The 15,600-nt window shown below is 37.7% G+C and overlaps 1 protein-coding gene across 15 annotated transcripts in view; it reads right to left on the minus strand.

The window, feature by feature from the left end:
• Positions 1-15,600, minus strand: part of SVIL (supervillin) — a 766,609-nt gene that overhangs the window by 74,957 nt on the left and 676,052 nt on the right. For all 15 annotated transcript variants that reach the window (XM_053713887.1, XM_053713886.1, XM_053713892.1 and 12 more), the window contains 2 exons: positions 9,460-9,605; positions 7,315-7,490 (listed from right to left, as the gene is read on the minus strand). In XM_053713887.1, coding sequence (XP_053569862.1) covers positions 7,315-7,490; positions 9,460-9,605 — 322 coding nt within the window. The remainder of the gene's footprint in view (positions 1-7,314; positions 7,491-9,459; positions 9,606-15,600) is intronic.

Below are 15,600 nucleotides of genomic sequence, written 5' to 3' on the forward strand. Positions count from 1 at the left end.
AGTCCCTCCTTGATGATTGATGTATGCCACAGTTGTGACATTGTCTATCTGAAAACAAATGAACAACTCTCTCTTGAGAAGAGGCCAAGACTGAAGAGCTCTGAAAATTGCACGGAGTTCCAAAATATTGATCGGAAATCTCACCTCCTGAGATTCCCAAACCCCTTGTGCCGTCAGATACCCCCACACAGCTCCCCAACCTGTAAGACTTGCATCTGTTGAGATTATAGTCCAGGTCGGAAGAACAAAGAAGCCCCCTGAACTAAACGATGGTGATCTGTCCACCATGTCAGAGAGTGTTGTAAAATCGGTTTAAAGATATTAATTGAGATATCTTTGAGTAATCCCTGCACCATTGGGTCAGCATACAGAGCTGAAGAGGTCGCATGTGAAAACGAGCAAAGGAGATCGCATCTGATGCGGCAGTCCTAAGACCCAACATTTCCATGCATAAGGCTACCAAAGGGAATGATTGTGACTGAAGGTTTTGACAAGCTGATATCAATGTTAAACTTCTCTTGTCTGACAAGGACAGAGTCATAGACACTGAATTTATCTAGAAACCTAAAAAGGTTACCCTTGTCTGAGGAATCAATGAACTGAATGGTAAATTGATCCTCCAACCATGAAATTGAAGAAACAACACAAGTCGATTCGTATGAGATTCTTCGAAAATGAGAAGACTGAGCAAGTACCAAGATATCGTCCAAATAAGGAAATACCAAAACCCTATTCTCTGATTACAGAAAAAAGGGGCACCGAGAACCTTTGAAAAAAATTCTTGGAACTGAGGCTAGGCCAAACGGTAGAGCCACAAAACTGGTAATGCTTGTCTAAAAAGAGAATCTCAGACACTAAAAGTGATCTGGATGAATCGGAATATGCAGATACACATCCTGTAAATCTATTGTAGACATATAATGCCCTTGCTAAACAAAAGGCAGGATAGTCCTACAGTAACCATCTTGAATGTTGGTATCCTAACATAACGATTCAATAATGACAGATCCGGAACTGGTCTGAAGGAATTGACCTTCTTTGGTACAAATGAAGAGATAAAATAAAACCCCAGCCCCTGTTCCAGAACTGGAACTGGCATAAATACTCCAGCCAACTCTAGATCTGAAACATATTACAGAAATGCTGAGCCTTTGCTGTGTTAACTGGGACACGGGAAAGAAAAGAATCTCTTAGCAGGAGGCCTTAACTTGAAGCCAATTCTGTACCTTTCTGAAACAATGTTTCTGAAACCAGAGATTAAGAACGGAATTGATCCAAATTTCTTTGAAGAAAACGTAATCTGCCCCATACCAGCTGAGCTGGAATAAGGGCCGCACCTTCATAGGTACTTAGGAGCTGGCTATAGGTTTCTATAAGGCTTGGATATATTCCAAACTGGAAATAGTTTCCAAACTGATACCGCTCCTGAGGATGAAGGATCAGGCTTTTGTTCCTTGTAAAGAAAGGAACTAAAATGATTATTTACCCTGGAAAGAAAGGGAAAGCAAAGATGACTTAGAAGACATGTCAGCATTCCAAGTTTAATCCATAAAGCTTCTCTAGCTAAAATAGCTAGAGACATATACCTGACATCAACTCTAATGATATCAAAAGATGGTATCACCAATAAAATTATTAGCATGTTATAGAATAATAATAATGCTATAAAATTATGATCTGTTACTTGTTGCTCTAAAGCTTCTAATCAAAAAGTTGAAGCTGCAGCAACATCCGCTAAAAATATAGCAGGTCTAAGAAGATTACCTGAACATAAGTAAGCTTTTCTTAGAAAGGATTCAATTTTCCTATCTAAAGGATCCTTAAATGAAGTACTATCTGCCGTAGGAATAGTAGTACATTAGCAGGAGTAGAGATAGCCCCATAACCTTAGGGATTTTTGTCTCAAAAAACTCTAATCTGTCAGATGGCACAGGATATAATTTGCTTAAACGTCTAGAAGGAGTAAATAAATTACCCAAATTATTCCATTCCCTGGAAATTACTTCAGAAATAGCATCAGGGAGATAAAACACTTCTGGAATAACTACAGGAGATTTAAAAACCTTATTTAAACGTTTACATTTAGAATCAAGAGGACCAGAATCCTCTATTTCTAATGCAAATAACACTTCTTTAAGTAAAGAACGAATAAATTCCATCTTGAACAAATACAAAGATTTATCAGCATCAACCTCTGAGACAGAAACCTCTGAACCAGAAGAACCATTATCAGTATCAGAATGATGATGTTCATTTAAAAATTCAACTGAAAAAAGAGAAGTTTTAAAAGACTTTTATGTATACTAGAAGGAGAAATAACAGACATAGCCTTCTTAATGGATTTAAAAAATAAAATCTCTTATGTTATCAGGAACACTCTGAAAATTAGATGTTGACGGAACAGCAACAGGTAATGTAACAGTACTAAAGGAAATTTTATCTGTATTAATAAGTTTGACATGACATGCAATACAAATAACAGCTGGAGAAACAGATACCAAAAGTTTATAGCAGATACACTTAGCTTGGTAGCTCCAGCACTGTGCAGTGACTTTCCTGAAGTAACTTCTGACTCAGTTGCAACGTGGAACATCTTGCAATATGTAAAAGAAAAAAACAACATATAAAGCAAAATTGATCAAATTCCTTAAATGACAGTTTCAGGAATGGGAAAAAATGCCAAAGAACAAGCTTCTAGCAACCAGAAGCAATAAAAAATGAGACTTAAATAATGTGGAGACAAAAGTGACGCCCATATTTTTTCGCGCCAAATAAGACGCCCACATTATTTGGCGCCTAAATGCTTTTTGGCGCCAAAAATGACGCCACATCCGGAACGCCGACATTTTTGGCGCAAAATAACGTCAAAGAATGACGCAACTTCCGGTGACACGTATGACGCCGGAAACGGAAATAGAATTTTTGCGCCAAAAAAGTCAGCGCCAAGAATGACGCAATAAAATGAAGCATTTTCAGCCCCCGCGAGCCTAACAGCCCACAGGGAAAAAGTCAAATTTTAAGGTAAAAAATGTTAAATTAAAATGCATTATCCCAAATATGAAACTGACTGTCTGAAAAATAAGGAAAGTTGAACATTCTGAGTCAAGGCAAATAAATGTTTGAATACATATATTTAGAACTTTATAAACAAAGTGCCCAACCATAGCTAGGAGTGTCACAGAAAATAAGACTTACTTACCCCAGGACACTCATCTACATATAGCAGATAGCCAAACCAGTACTGAAACGAGAATCAGCAGAGGTAATGGTATATATAAGAGTATATCGTCGATCTGAAAAGGGAGGTAAGAGATGAATCTCTACGACCGATAACAGAGAACCTATGAAATAGACCCCTTAGAAGGAGATCACTGCATTCAAATAGGCAATACTCTCCTCACATCCCTCTGACATTCACTGCACGCTGAGAGGAAAACCGGGCTCCAACTTGCTGCGGAGCGCATATCAACGTAGAATCTAGCACAAACTTACTTCACCACCTCCATCGGAGGCAAAGTTTGTAAAAACTGAATTGTGGGTGTGGTGAGGGGTGTATTTATAGGCATTTTAAGGTTTGGGAAACTTTGCCCCTCCTGGTAGGAATGTATATCCCATACGTCACTAGCTCATGGACTCTTGCTAATTACATGAAAGAAAATGCCTGTCACAATAGTCTCCTGGCTATGATGTATAACACTAAGTACACCTACTAATAGCCTAAAGGTTAAGTGAGTGCCCACATAAATGTTAAAGGGATAGTAAATTTTTTTCTTTAATGATTCAGATAGAGCATGCAATTTTAAGCAACTTTCTAATGTATTTCTATTATCAATTTTTCTTTGTTCTCTTGCTATCTTTATTTAAAAAGCAGGAATGTAAAGCGTAGGAACCGGCCCATTTTAGGTCCAGCACCCTGGATAGCGCTTGCTTATTGGTGGCTACATTTAGCCACCAATAAGCATACATAACCCAGGTTCTGAACCCAGGTTCTGAACCAAAAATATGCTGTCTCCTAAGCTTTACATTCCTGCTTCTTTCAATAAAGATAACAAAGAAAAATTAATAGGAGTACATTAGAAAGTTGCTTAAAATTGCATGCTCTATCTGAATAATTAAAAAAAAACAATTGGGTTTAGTATCCCTTTAATTACATGCCTAATAAGCACCCTTACTACTGGGCTTGTCATCTGCTGGAAAAAAAAATGGGCCTACAGTAGATAGCCAAGTCAGCGTTATACGCATGACAGCAGAGGATCTGCGTATGTGAGTTTAATGATGAACAGGTGAGGTGGTGGCTAGGGACCAGTCCCCACAACACCAGTAGGCCTGTGACTAACTCCCACTGGCTATAATTGTGCTACTTCCCAATATTCCATAAGCGTCCAAACAATAGCTCTCTGAGGGAAAAACAGGCCTCAAATCAGTCTGAGGACCTCTCTCAAAAGCATACAGCACCTCCATTATACCTCTTCCTGAGGTAAAGAGAAGACTCTTGGGAGTTTTGGCAATCTTTGTCTCCTACTAGTGGCCAGGAGTGAAATTCCCAGGAGTAATGGCTTGTGGACTCTTACCACCTCAGATTTGTTTTTATTGGGTTTAAAAAGTGACAAACACATTAGTGGTTAGCTATGATAGCTGTAAAGGTGTTCACCTATGGAGCTTATGCTCAGCTTAGTTTTTCAATTCATATTGTGATTTTATAAATTAGTGTGATTTTACAGATTTACATTGTGGTTTGGAGAGCAGACCTCAAAATAGTGTCACATCATCTTAAAGTAAGATTTGACAGCAGAGTTATAACCATGTAATCAGGATGTCCATGGAAAGAAGCTTGCATATGTATACCCCCTCTTTCCTAGACACCCTACACTTGACATTTCTCTTAAAGGGACAGTAAATATATATATATAATGTTATATAATTCTGCACATAGTAACATTATCCTAGCAACACCTTCAAAAAAACATGTGAGATTTAACCCCCCAAAAAGGTTCACTTAACTTCCGTTCCTTGCCAGTCTCTAATGATTTTTTTTTCTCTCTCAAAAGTGCCTCATGGGTGTGCTGTGTAATCAGTGCTCCTGATAACGACATTTAACTCGCACAGCTGTAGGCTACATTACCCAGCATGCGAGCGCACTAAATTTAGTTCAATGTCTCGACCTGGCGCACTGTGATTAGACAACGCACAGAGGGGGCTCGTTTTTTGAAAGAACCCCCCCCCCCACAGAATCAAAAGAGAATGGCGAGGAGTGGAGTGTAAGTATACCTTTGAGGGATAAATCGCTCACATTTGTTTTTGAAGATGTCGATGGGATAATATCACGTAATTCTGTACAATGTTTTTTTTATGTTTACTGTCCCTTTAATAGGAGGAGTCTCTAGACCTATGTAACAGTTCCAGAATTCTCCCTTTCCTTATCCAAATCCTCCCCCCACAAAAATAACAATTAATTCCCTCATTTTGTTATTTATTGACAACTGCAACCTACCCCTAAATTCAGCCTCTCCCTCCTCCAACCTTTCATGAATGCTTCAGCTAGACTAATTCACCTAAATCATCAGCCCTGCTCTGCCAGTCCCTACACTGGCTCCCCTTACACTTTAGAATTCAATAAAAAATATTAATCCTAACCTATAAAGCACTCAACAACCTCACTCATCTACAAAAGCCCCCCAACCTCTGCAATCAACCTTTGACCAACATCTCTCCACGCCTATTTGTACCTCCCTCTCTCGCCTCCAAGACATCTCACGGGCTGCTTCTATCCTCTGATGGTGCAATGTAGAGCGTTCCAGTCTCCAACCTTGTATAGTTTTCAGGCTGACTTTGAAATCACATCTATTTCGAGAGGCTTTTCAGCTCTCATCTAAATGCTTTTCATCCTAACAAAAATATATCTTGAACTGCCTTGTCTCGCTGCAGCAACTACAATCTATATGACAAGCTACTCCAAACCTTAAAGGGACATGAAACACAAATAATATTTTCTTTCATGATTTAGATAGAGCATACCAGTGTAAACAACTTATATTTTCTAATTTGCTTTATCCTCTTGGTATCCTTTGTTGAAAAGCATATCTAGGCTTAGGGGCTAGCTGCTGATTGGTGGCTGAACTTGTATACCCATTTTATTGGCTTACAAATGTGTTCAGCTAGCTTCCAGGAGTGCATTGCTGCTTCTTCAATGGAAGATACCAAGAGAGTGACGCAAATTGATAACACAAGTCAATTGGAACGTTTTTTTAAAAAAAAGTATAATCTATCTTTAACATGAAAAAAATGTTTTGTTTAGTCTGTTTTGTAATTGTATCTTAGCACAAACCTTTGTTTTTCTATACCCCTATTTGTGTCCAGTGCTACGGAATTTTGCAGCGCAATACAAAATGAATAAAAATAAGTAACTGGAATAGTGGCGTTTGACGACATTATCTTGAACTCATATCGAGCAATATTCCAAGGCAGAAATTAAAAAGAGTGGGTGTATATTGGATATAGTCCACAAGTAATGTATTTTACCAACATGTGGTTTTAATGATATACTCGCATTTGGCAATGTTTTCAATATATTACAGGAAAACAAACAATTTAGTTTATGTTTTTAAAAATATATATAAAAAAAAAATAGAAAACCCGGCAATTTGCCCATAAAAAAAACAAAACAAGCAAAAAGCATATCTGTAAATATTAGTAAGTTTAATGTAGTACAAAGATCAGGTCCATTAGATTAATTAGGGTTATTAGACACATTAATACTATTTATTTTTATTGAAATACAAATATTTATACACTCATTTTAGAACATTTTTTTGGAGCAAGATACATAGATACAGAAAAACAGCTATATTCTGCCATATATTCCCAGCATAACTAAAGGAACATCAAATGCTAAATTTATTTCATGCGCCTACCTCTAAATTATGGGTTACCACCATTTTGGAATCTAGTTTTCACTGCAGGTATCGGAGGAGAATTGCTGCACATGTACAAACATTTCAGTACTGGAGTGCAGTGAAAACTACAAACCAGCACTCATGACTAGAGGGAAGCAGGGAATAACCTCAATTTTATCAATCTCAGGTTATTTTAAGCAATAACCTCAAGTGTATAAAATCTATATAATCTATACAGCGTTATGCCACTTAAATTCAAATTTGTCATTTAAATTTACGTTTTTTTTCTTCTTTTAACCAGAAAATGTATTCATGGTTCCAGGAGGACAAACACATTACAAAAGGAAATCTGCTACAATTAATTATCTGTTACATAGGGTTATGACTAGAAAAAAAAAACCCACTATTAATGACTCCCTACCTTGGTATCAGAGTATTGCATTCCCCTGGATCCAAAGGATTAATATCACAGTTTTCATAGTCAAAAACACCATTCCACAAGTGTTTTGCAAGCTGGAATGCCACTTTTCTCTGAGCCAACGTCACCTCTTTACCATGCCACACATACACTTCGCTGCCAAAATCAAACACCAGGACCTAGAAGAGAGTAATTGTACCAGAATGATCAGATACAAATAAACGTTCAACATGACACTCAACTAACACACCAGAGAACAGAAACTCAAATGTTTTCATCGTTACGATAGATAAGCAATTATAAACAACTTTTTAATTTCATCCTAGAAACAGAGGCGCCTTAAGGTGTAGAGTCACTCCCACAAAGAAAAAAGTACACTCACAATTCGGAAGGGCGCACTCAAGAGGCAGTCCAAGACCTCAGACACTAGACAGGCTCACCCTCAAAACACAACACGTCTCTGTAGCATTCAACAAGCTCAGCTGTCAATAGCCATCAGCCCTCCTCTGTGACATTCAGCAGACTCAACCACTGATAATCGTCAGCACTGCTTGGAGACCAATATGCAAGGCTTCACAAAAGCTTCACAGCTAGAGGGTGGGACTCCCACAGGAAGAGGTGAACATCATAAGAGCCTGATGAAGATGTGTTTTATGCCAAGAAATGCGTTGCTTTTTTTTAAAGTTTTTAATAAATGATAAAATGATTCCTGTGTTATACACTTGCAGATATTATACTGGCCCTGTTTCTCACTACCTGGATTTGGATTAACACTGTTTATCCACTGCACCTTAAGTGGTTCATCTCAGCCTGGGGGAAGAGTACTGCCCTCTAGCCTATTGGTCTCTGAGCAGTGTTGACGGTGGGAATATCTGTCCCACATTTTGGGCGGCCCCTCTCTTTATCATGGGTATTCCCTCGGGTATTTAGTAACTTTTTCATTTACTTGTATTTATCAAGTTTGCTTTATTTTCTTAGTATCCTTTGTTGAAGAGTAAAACTAGGTAGACTCCGGGGCAAGCAATACACTGCTCAGAGATAGCAGGTGATTAGTTGCTGCATATATATGCCTCAATATTGGCTCACTATATGGGTTCTGCTAGCTCCCAGTAGTGCATTGCTGCTCCTGAGCCTACCTAGGTTTACTCTTCAACAAAGGATACCAATACAATTAAGTAAATCTGATAACAGAAAGTTGTTTAAAATTGCATGCTCGTAGTCATGAAAGTTTAATTTTGACTAATATTTTCTTAAATACATATTTAATAATTTATGTATATCATACAGTTACAAGACAAACAATATAGCTAGAGTGGGTTCAATAATGTATATCCTCTCCCTCTAATACAAATCTTACATTAGCTATTTTAAATTGCAAGAAAATTATGGTCAGTTTATGTGATCTCTAGTTTATTAGAAACCGCTTTTTATGTTCAGAGAGAAATAATGTTTCAAGCGATGAGAGCACTTTGGAGTATGGTCCCTACAAATTGGTCATTACACTCCTTAGATGCATTCACTTGTCCTCTGCGGATACCGTTTAGTGACAAAGCTCAGTATATTGATGTGTTTTTTACCATTAGCTTTCTAGCGCTTGTGTTTTTTACCATTAGCTTTCTAGCGCCCTCCTATTTTCTGTATATGAATAAATGTGTTTTTTGTTTTACTATTAGCTTTCTAGCGCCCTCCTATTTTCTGTACAACCTGTCCCAGTATATTGATGCCATTTAAAATAAATCTTGGACTTGGTTTGTACTAAGATATCAGATATTGTTTTTGTCATTTGGCAAAAGAAATGAACTTTGCTATATATGGCTTTCACAAATGGCTTTTAAATTTATTATTTAGATGCGACTCTTGTAAAAATGCAAACTCTTTAAACAACTCAAATTTGTGTGTATACATCTTGTAAATCCCCGAAAAATAAAAAATTAAAGGGTAATAGGCAGAAATATGGCAATTTCTACCAAATAAAATTTAACAAAAATAACTTGCATAACGACATTACAGTGTTTTTATATAGGCTTAGCAAAAAGCAGCATTTAAAGGTACATTTGAAACTAAATCCCCTATATAAAATGTTTTCTGGCAACAATTGAGCCTTAAATGGAAATCAGGGGCATTTTCATACAGATGAATAATACAAACCTCTTTAGATTGTAGCAAAGAACATTTGGGTACTTTGCCCCAAAACTCGTCATCAGGCAAAAGTTTGTCATCCACCAACCGGTAAACACAATTGGTCTCAATTATTGCATTTTCATATCTTTCATCTTCCTCCGGGCTACCAGCACCTTGGAAAAAAACACAACACATTTTCATTTCCTTGCAGATACTTTTAAAATGTAACAGTCATAAAAAAACAAGATAAAGGACCAATAAATCAATGTTTTCATAACTCAACAGCAGCACTGGCAAGAAAAGGATCCTTTAATTGGTGCCGGAGACACAGAAGGAAACACAAACAAAGTGTAGAAACTATGATCTGAATTGATGGTGAACCTCCAGCAGATTTCTAACAATCAAAAACGGACAAGTTATAGTTCATTCATAATACGTACAATGTTTAACTGACCAAATGCACTCTCTTTTCATACAGAACAAATAAAAAGGTAAAAGGAACAAAAACAAAACAAAACTCCTCTACAAGAAACAGCAGAAAAACATAATTTATGTAAGAACTTACCTGATAAATTCATTTCTTTCATATTAGCAAGAGTCCATGAGCTAGTGACGTATGGGATATACATTCCTACCAGGAGGGGCAAAGTTTCCCAAACCTCAAAATGCCTATAAATACACCCCTCACCACACCCACAAATCAGTTTAACGTATAGCCAAGAAGTGGGGTGATAAGAAAAAAAGTGCGAAAGCATAAAATATAAGGAATTGGAATAATTGTGCTTTATACAAAAAAATCAAAACAACCACAAAAAGGGTGGGCCTCATGGACTCTTGCTAATATGAAAGAAATGAATTTATCAGGTAAGTTCTTACATAAATTATGTTTTCTTTCATGTAATTAGCAAGAGTCCATGAGCTAGTGACGTATGGGATAATGACTACCCAAGATGTGGATCTTCCACGCAAGAGTCACTAGAGAGGGAGGGAAAAAATAAAGACAGCCAATTCCGCTGAAAATAATCCACACCCAAAATAAAGTTTAAATCTTAAAATGAAAAAAAAACTGAAATTATAAGCAGAAGAATCAAACTGAAACAGCTGCCTGAAGTACTTTTCTACCAAAAACTGCTTCAGAAGAAGAAAACACATCAAAATGGTAGAATTTAGTAAAAGTATGCAAAGAAGACCAAGTGGCTGCTTTGCAAATCTGATCAACCGAAGCTTCATTCCTAAACGCCCAAGAAGTAGAAACTGACCTGGTAGAATGAGCTGTAATCCTTTGAGGCGAAGTTTTACCCGACTCGACATAAGCATGATGAATTAAAGATTTCAACCAAGATGCCAAAGAAATGGCAGAGGCCTTCTGACCTTTCCTAGAACCGGAAAAGATAACAAATAGACTAGAAGTCTTTCGGAAATTCTTAGTAGCTTCAACATAATATTTCAAAGCTCTAACTACATCCAAAGAATGCAATGATCTCTCCTTAGAATTCTTAGGATTAGGACATAATGAAGGAACCACAATTTCTCTACTAATGTTGTTAGAATTCACAACCTTAGGTAAAAATTTAAAAGAAGTTCGCAACACCGCCTTATCCTGATGAAAAATCAGAAAAGGAGACTCACAAGAAAGAGCAGATAATACAGAAACTCTTCTAGCAGAAGAGATGGCCAAAAGAAACAAAACTTTCCAAGAAAGTAATTTAATGTCTAATGAATGCATAGGTTCAAACGGAGGAGCTTGAAGAGCCCCCAGACCAAATTCAAACTCCAAGGAGGAGAAATTGACTTAATGACAGGTTTTATACGAACCAAAGCTTGTACAAAACAATGAATATCAGGAAGATTAGCAATCTTTCTATGAAAAAGAACAGAAAGAGCAGAGATTTGTCCTTTCAAGGAACTTGCAGACAAACCTTTATCCAAACCATCCTGAAGAAACTGTAAAATTCTCGGAATTCTAAAAGAATGCCAGGAAAAGTGATGAGAAAGACACCAAGAAATGTAAGTCTTCCAGACTCTATAATATATCTTCCGAGATACAGATTTACGAGCCTGTAACATAGTATTAATCACAGAGTCAGAGAAACCTCTTTGACTAAGAATCAAGCGTTCAATCTCCATACCTTTAAATTTAAGGATTTGAGATCCTGATGGAAAAAAGGACCTTGTGACAGAAGGGTTGGTCTTAACGGAAGAGTCCACGGTTGGCAAGAGGCCATCCGGACAAGATCCGCATACCAAAACCTGTGAGGCCATGCTGGAGCCACCAGCAGAACAAACGAGCATTCCTTCAGAATCTTGGAGATTACTCTTGGAAGAAGAACTAGAGGCGGAAAGATATAGGCAGGATGATACTTCCAAGGAAGTGACAATGCATCCACTGCTTCCGCTTGAGGATCCCTAGATCTGGACAGATACCTGGGAAGTTTCTTGTTTAGATGAGAAGCCATCAGATCTATTTCTGGAAGTCCCCACATTTGAACAATCTGAAGAAATACCTCTGGGTGAAGAGTCCATTCGCCCGGATGTAACGTTTGGCGACTGAGATAATCCGCTTCCCAATTGTCTGTACCTGGGATATGAACCGTAGAAACTAGACAGGAGCTGGATTCCGCCCATACCAGTATTCGAGATACTTCTTTCATAGCCAGAGGACTGAGAGTCCCTCCTTGATGATTGATGTATGCCACAGTTGTGACATTGTCTGTCTGAAAACAAATGAACGATTCTCTCTTTAGAAGAGGCCATGACTGAAGAGCTCTGAAAATTGCACGGAGTTCCAAAAAATTGATTGGTAATCTCACCTCCTGAGATTCCCAAACCCCTTGTGCTGTCAGAGACCCCCAAACAGCTCCCCAACCTGTCAGACTTGCATCTGTTGAAATTACAGTCCAGGTCGGAAGAACAAAAGAAGCCCCCTGAACTAAACGATGGTGATCTGTCCACCACGTCAGAGAGTGTCGTACAATCGGTTTTAAAGATATTAATTGAGATATCTTTGTGTAATACCTGCACCACTGGTTCAGCATACAGAGCTGAAGAGGCCGCATGTGAAAACGAGCAAAGGGGATCGCATCCGATGCAGCAGTCATAAGACCTAGAATTTCCATGCATAAGGCTACCGAAGGGAATGATTGTGATTGAAGGTTTCGACAAGCTGAGATCAATTTTAGACGTCTCTTGTCTGTCAGAGACAGAGACATGGACACTGAATCTATCTGGAAACCTAAAAAGGTAACCCTTGTTTTAGGAATCAATGAACTTTTCGGTAAATTGATCCTCCAACCATGATCTGGAAGAAACAACACAAGTCGATTCGTATGAGATTCTGCTAAATGTGAAGACTGAGCAAGTACCAAGATATCGTCCAAATAAGGAAATACCACAATACCCTGTTCTCTGATTACAGACAGAAGGGCACCGAGAACCTTTGTAAAAATCCTTGGAGCTGTTGCTAGGCCAAACGGCAGAGCCACAAACTGGTAATGCTTGTCTAGGAAAGAGAATCTCAGAAACTGATAGTGATCTGGATGAATCGGAATATGCAGATATGCATCCTGTAAATCTATTGTGGACATATAATGCCCTTGCTGAACAAAAGGCAGAATAGTCCTTATAGTTACCATTTTGAATGTTGGTATCCTTACATAACGATTCAATATTTTTAGATCCAGAACTGGTCTGAAGGAATTCTCCTTCTTTGGTACAATGAAGAGATTTGAATAAAACCCCAGCCCCTGTTCCAGAACTGGAACTGGCATAATTACTCCAGCCAACTCTAGATCTGAAACACATTTCAGAAATGCTTGAGCCTTCGCTGGATTTACTGGGACACGGGAAAGAAAAAATCTCTTTGCAGGAGGCCTTATCTTGAAGCCAATTTTGTACCCTTCTGAAACAATGTTTTGAATCCAAATATTGTGAATTGAATTGATCCAAATTTGTTTGAAAAATCGTAATCTGCCCCCTACCAGCTGGGCTGGAATGAGGGCCGCACCTTCATGTGGACTTGGGAGCTGGCTTTGGTTTTCTAAAAGGCTTGGATTTATTCCAGACTGGAGATGGTTTCCAAACTGATACCGCTCCTGTAGGGGAAGGATCAGGCTTTTGTTCCTTATTGTGACGAAAGGAACGAAAACGATTATTAGACCTAAATTTACTTTTAGATTTTTTATCCTGTGGTAAAAAAGTTCCTTTCCCTCCAGTAACAGTTGAGATAATAGAATCCAACTGAGAACCAAATAATTTATTACCCTGGAAAGAAAGGGAAAGCAAAGTTGACTTAGAAGACATATCAGCATTCCAAGTTTTAAGCCATAAAGCTCTTCTAGCTAAAATAGCTAGAGACATATACCTGACATCAACTCTAATGATATCAAAGATGGCATCACAAATAAAGTTATTAGCATGTTGAAGAAGATTAACAATGCTATGAGAGTTATGATCTGTTACTTGTTGCGCTAAAGCTTCTAACCAAAAAATTGAAGCTGCAGCAACATCCGCTAAAGATATAGCAGGTCTAAGTAGATTACCTGAACATAAGTAAGCTTTTCTTAGAAAGGATTCAATCTTCCTATCTAAAGGATCCTTAATGGAAGTACTATCTGCCGTAGGAATAGTAGTACGTTTAGCAAGAGTAGAGACAGCCACATCAACCTTAGGGATTTTGTCCCAAAATTCTAATCTGTCAGATGGCACAGGATATAATTGCTTAAAACGTTTAGAAGGAGTAAATGAATTACCCAAATTATTCCATTCCCTGGAGATTACTTCAGAAATAGCATCAGGGACAGGAAAAACTTCTGGAATAACTACAGGAGATTTAAAAACCTTATTTAAACGTTTAGATTTAGTATCAAGAGGACCAGAATCCTCTATTTCTAATGCAATTAAGACTTATTTAAGTAAAGAACGAATAAATTCCATTTTGAATAAATATGAAGATTTATCAGCATCAACCTCTGAGACAGAATCCTCTGAACCAGAGGAACCACTATCAGAATCAGAATGATGATGTTCATTTAAAAATTAATCTGAAAAATGAGAAGTTTTAAAAGACCTTTTACGTTTACTAGAAGGGGGAATAACAGACATAGCCTTCTTAATAGATTTAGAAACAAAATCTCTTATGTTAACAGGAACACTGAGTATTAGATGTTGATGGAACCACAACAGGTAATGTAACATTACTAAAGGAAATATTATCTGCATTAACAAGTTTGTCATGACATTCATTACAAACAACAGCTGGAGGAACAGATACCACAAGTTTACAACAGATACACTTAACTTTGGTAGATCCAGCACCAGGCAGCGTTTTTCCAGAAGTATCTTCTGACTCAGTGTCAATCTGGGACATCTTGCAATATGTAATAGAAAAAACAACATATAAAGCAAAATTGATCAAATTCCTTAAATGACAGTTTCAGGAATGGGAAAAAAATGCCAGTGAACAAGCTTCTAGCAACAAGAAGCAATAAATAATGAGACTTAAATAATGTGGAGACAAAAATGACGCCCATATTTTTTAGCGCCAAAAAAGATGCCCACATTATTTGGCGCCTAAATGCTTTTGGCACCAAAAAATGAGGCCACATCCGGAACGCCGACACTTTTGGAGCAAAAAAACGTCAAAAATGACGCAACTTCCGGCAACACGTATGACGCCGGAAACAGAAAAAACGTTTTGCGCCAAAAAAGTCAGCGCCAAGAATGACGCAATAAAATGAAGCATTTTCAGCCCCCGCGAGCTTAACAGCCCACAGGAAAAAAAGTCAAATTTTAAGGTAAGAAAAAAATTGATTTATTCATATGCATTATCCCAAATATGAAACTGACTGTCTGAAATAAGGAACGTTGAACATCCTGAGTCAAGGCAAATAAATGTTTGAATACATATATTTAGAACTTTATATAAAAGTGCCCAACCATAGCTTAGAGTGTCACAGAAAATAAGACTTACTTACCCCAGGACACTCATCTACATGTAGTAGAAAGTTAAAACCGGTACTGAAACGAGAATCAGTAGAGGTAATGGTATATATAAGAGTATATCGTCGATCTGAAAAGGGAGGTAAGAGATGAATCTCTACGACCGTTAACAGAGAACCTATGAAATAGACCCCGTAGGAGATAATTGAATTCAAATAGGCAATACTCTCC

This window comes from Bombina bombina, chromosome 5 (genome assembly GCF_027579735.1).
Source record: "Bombina bombina isolate aBomBom1 chromosome 5, aBomBom1.pri, whole genome shotgun sequence".
Lineage (NCBI taxonomy): Eukaryota > Metazoa > Chordata > Amphibia > Anura > Bombinatoridae > Bombina > Bombina bombina.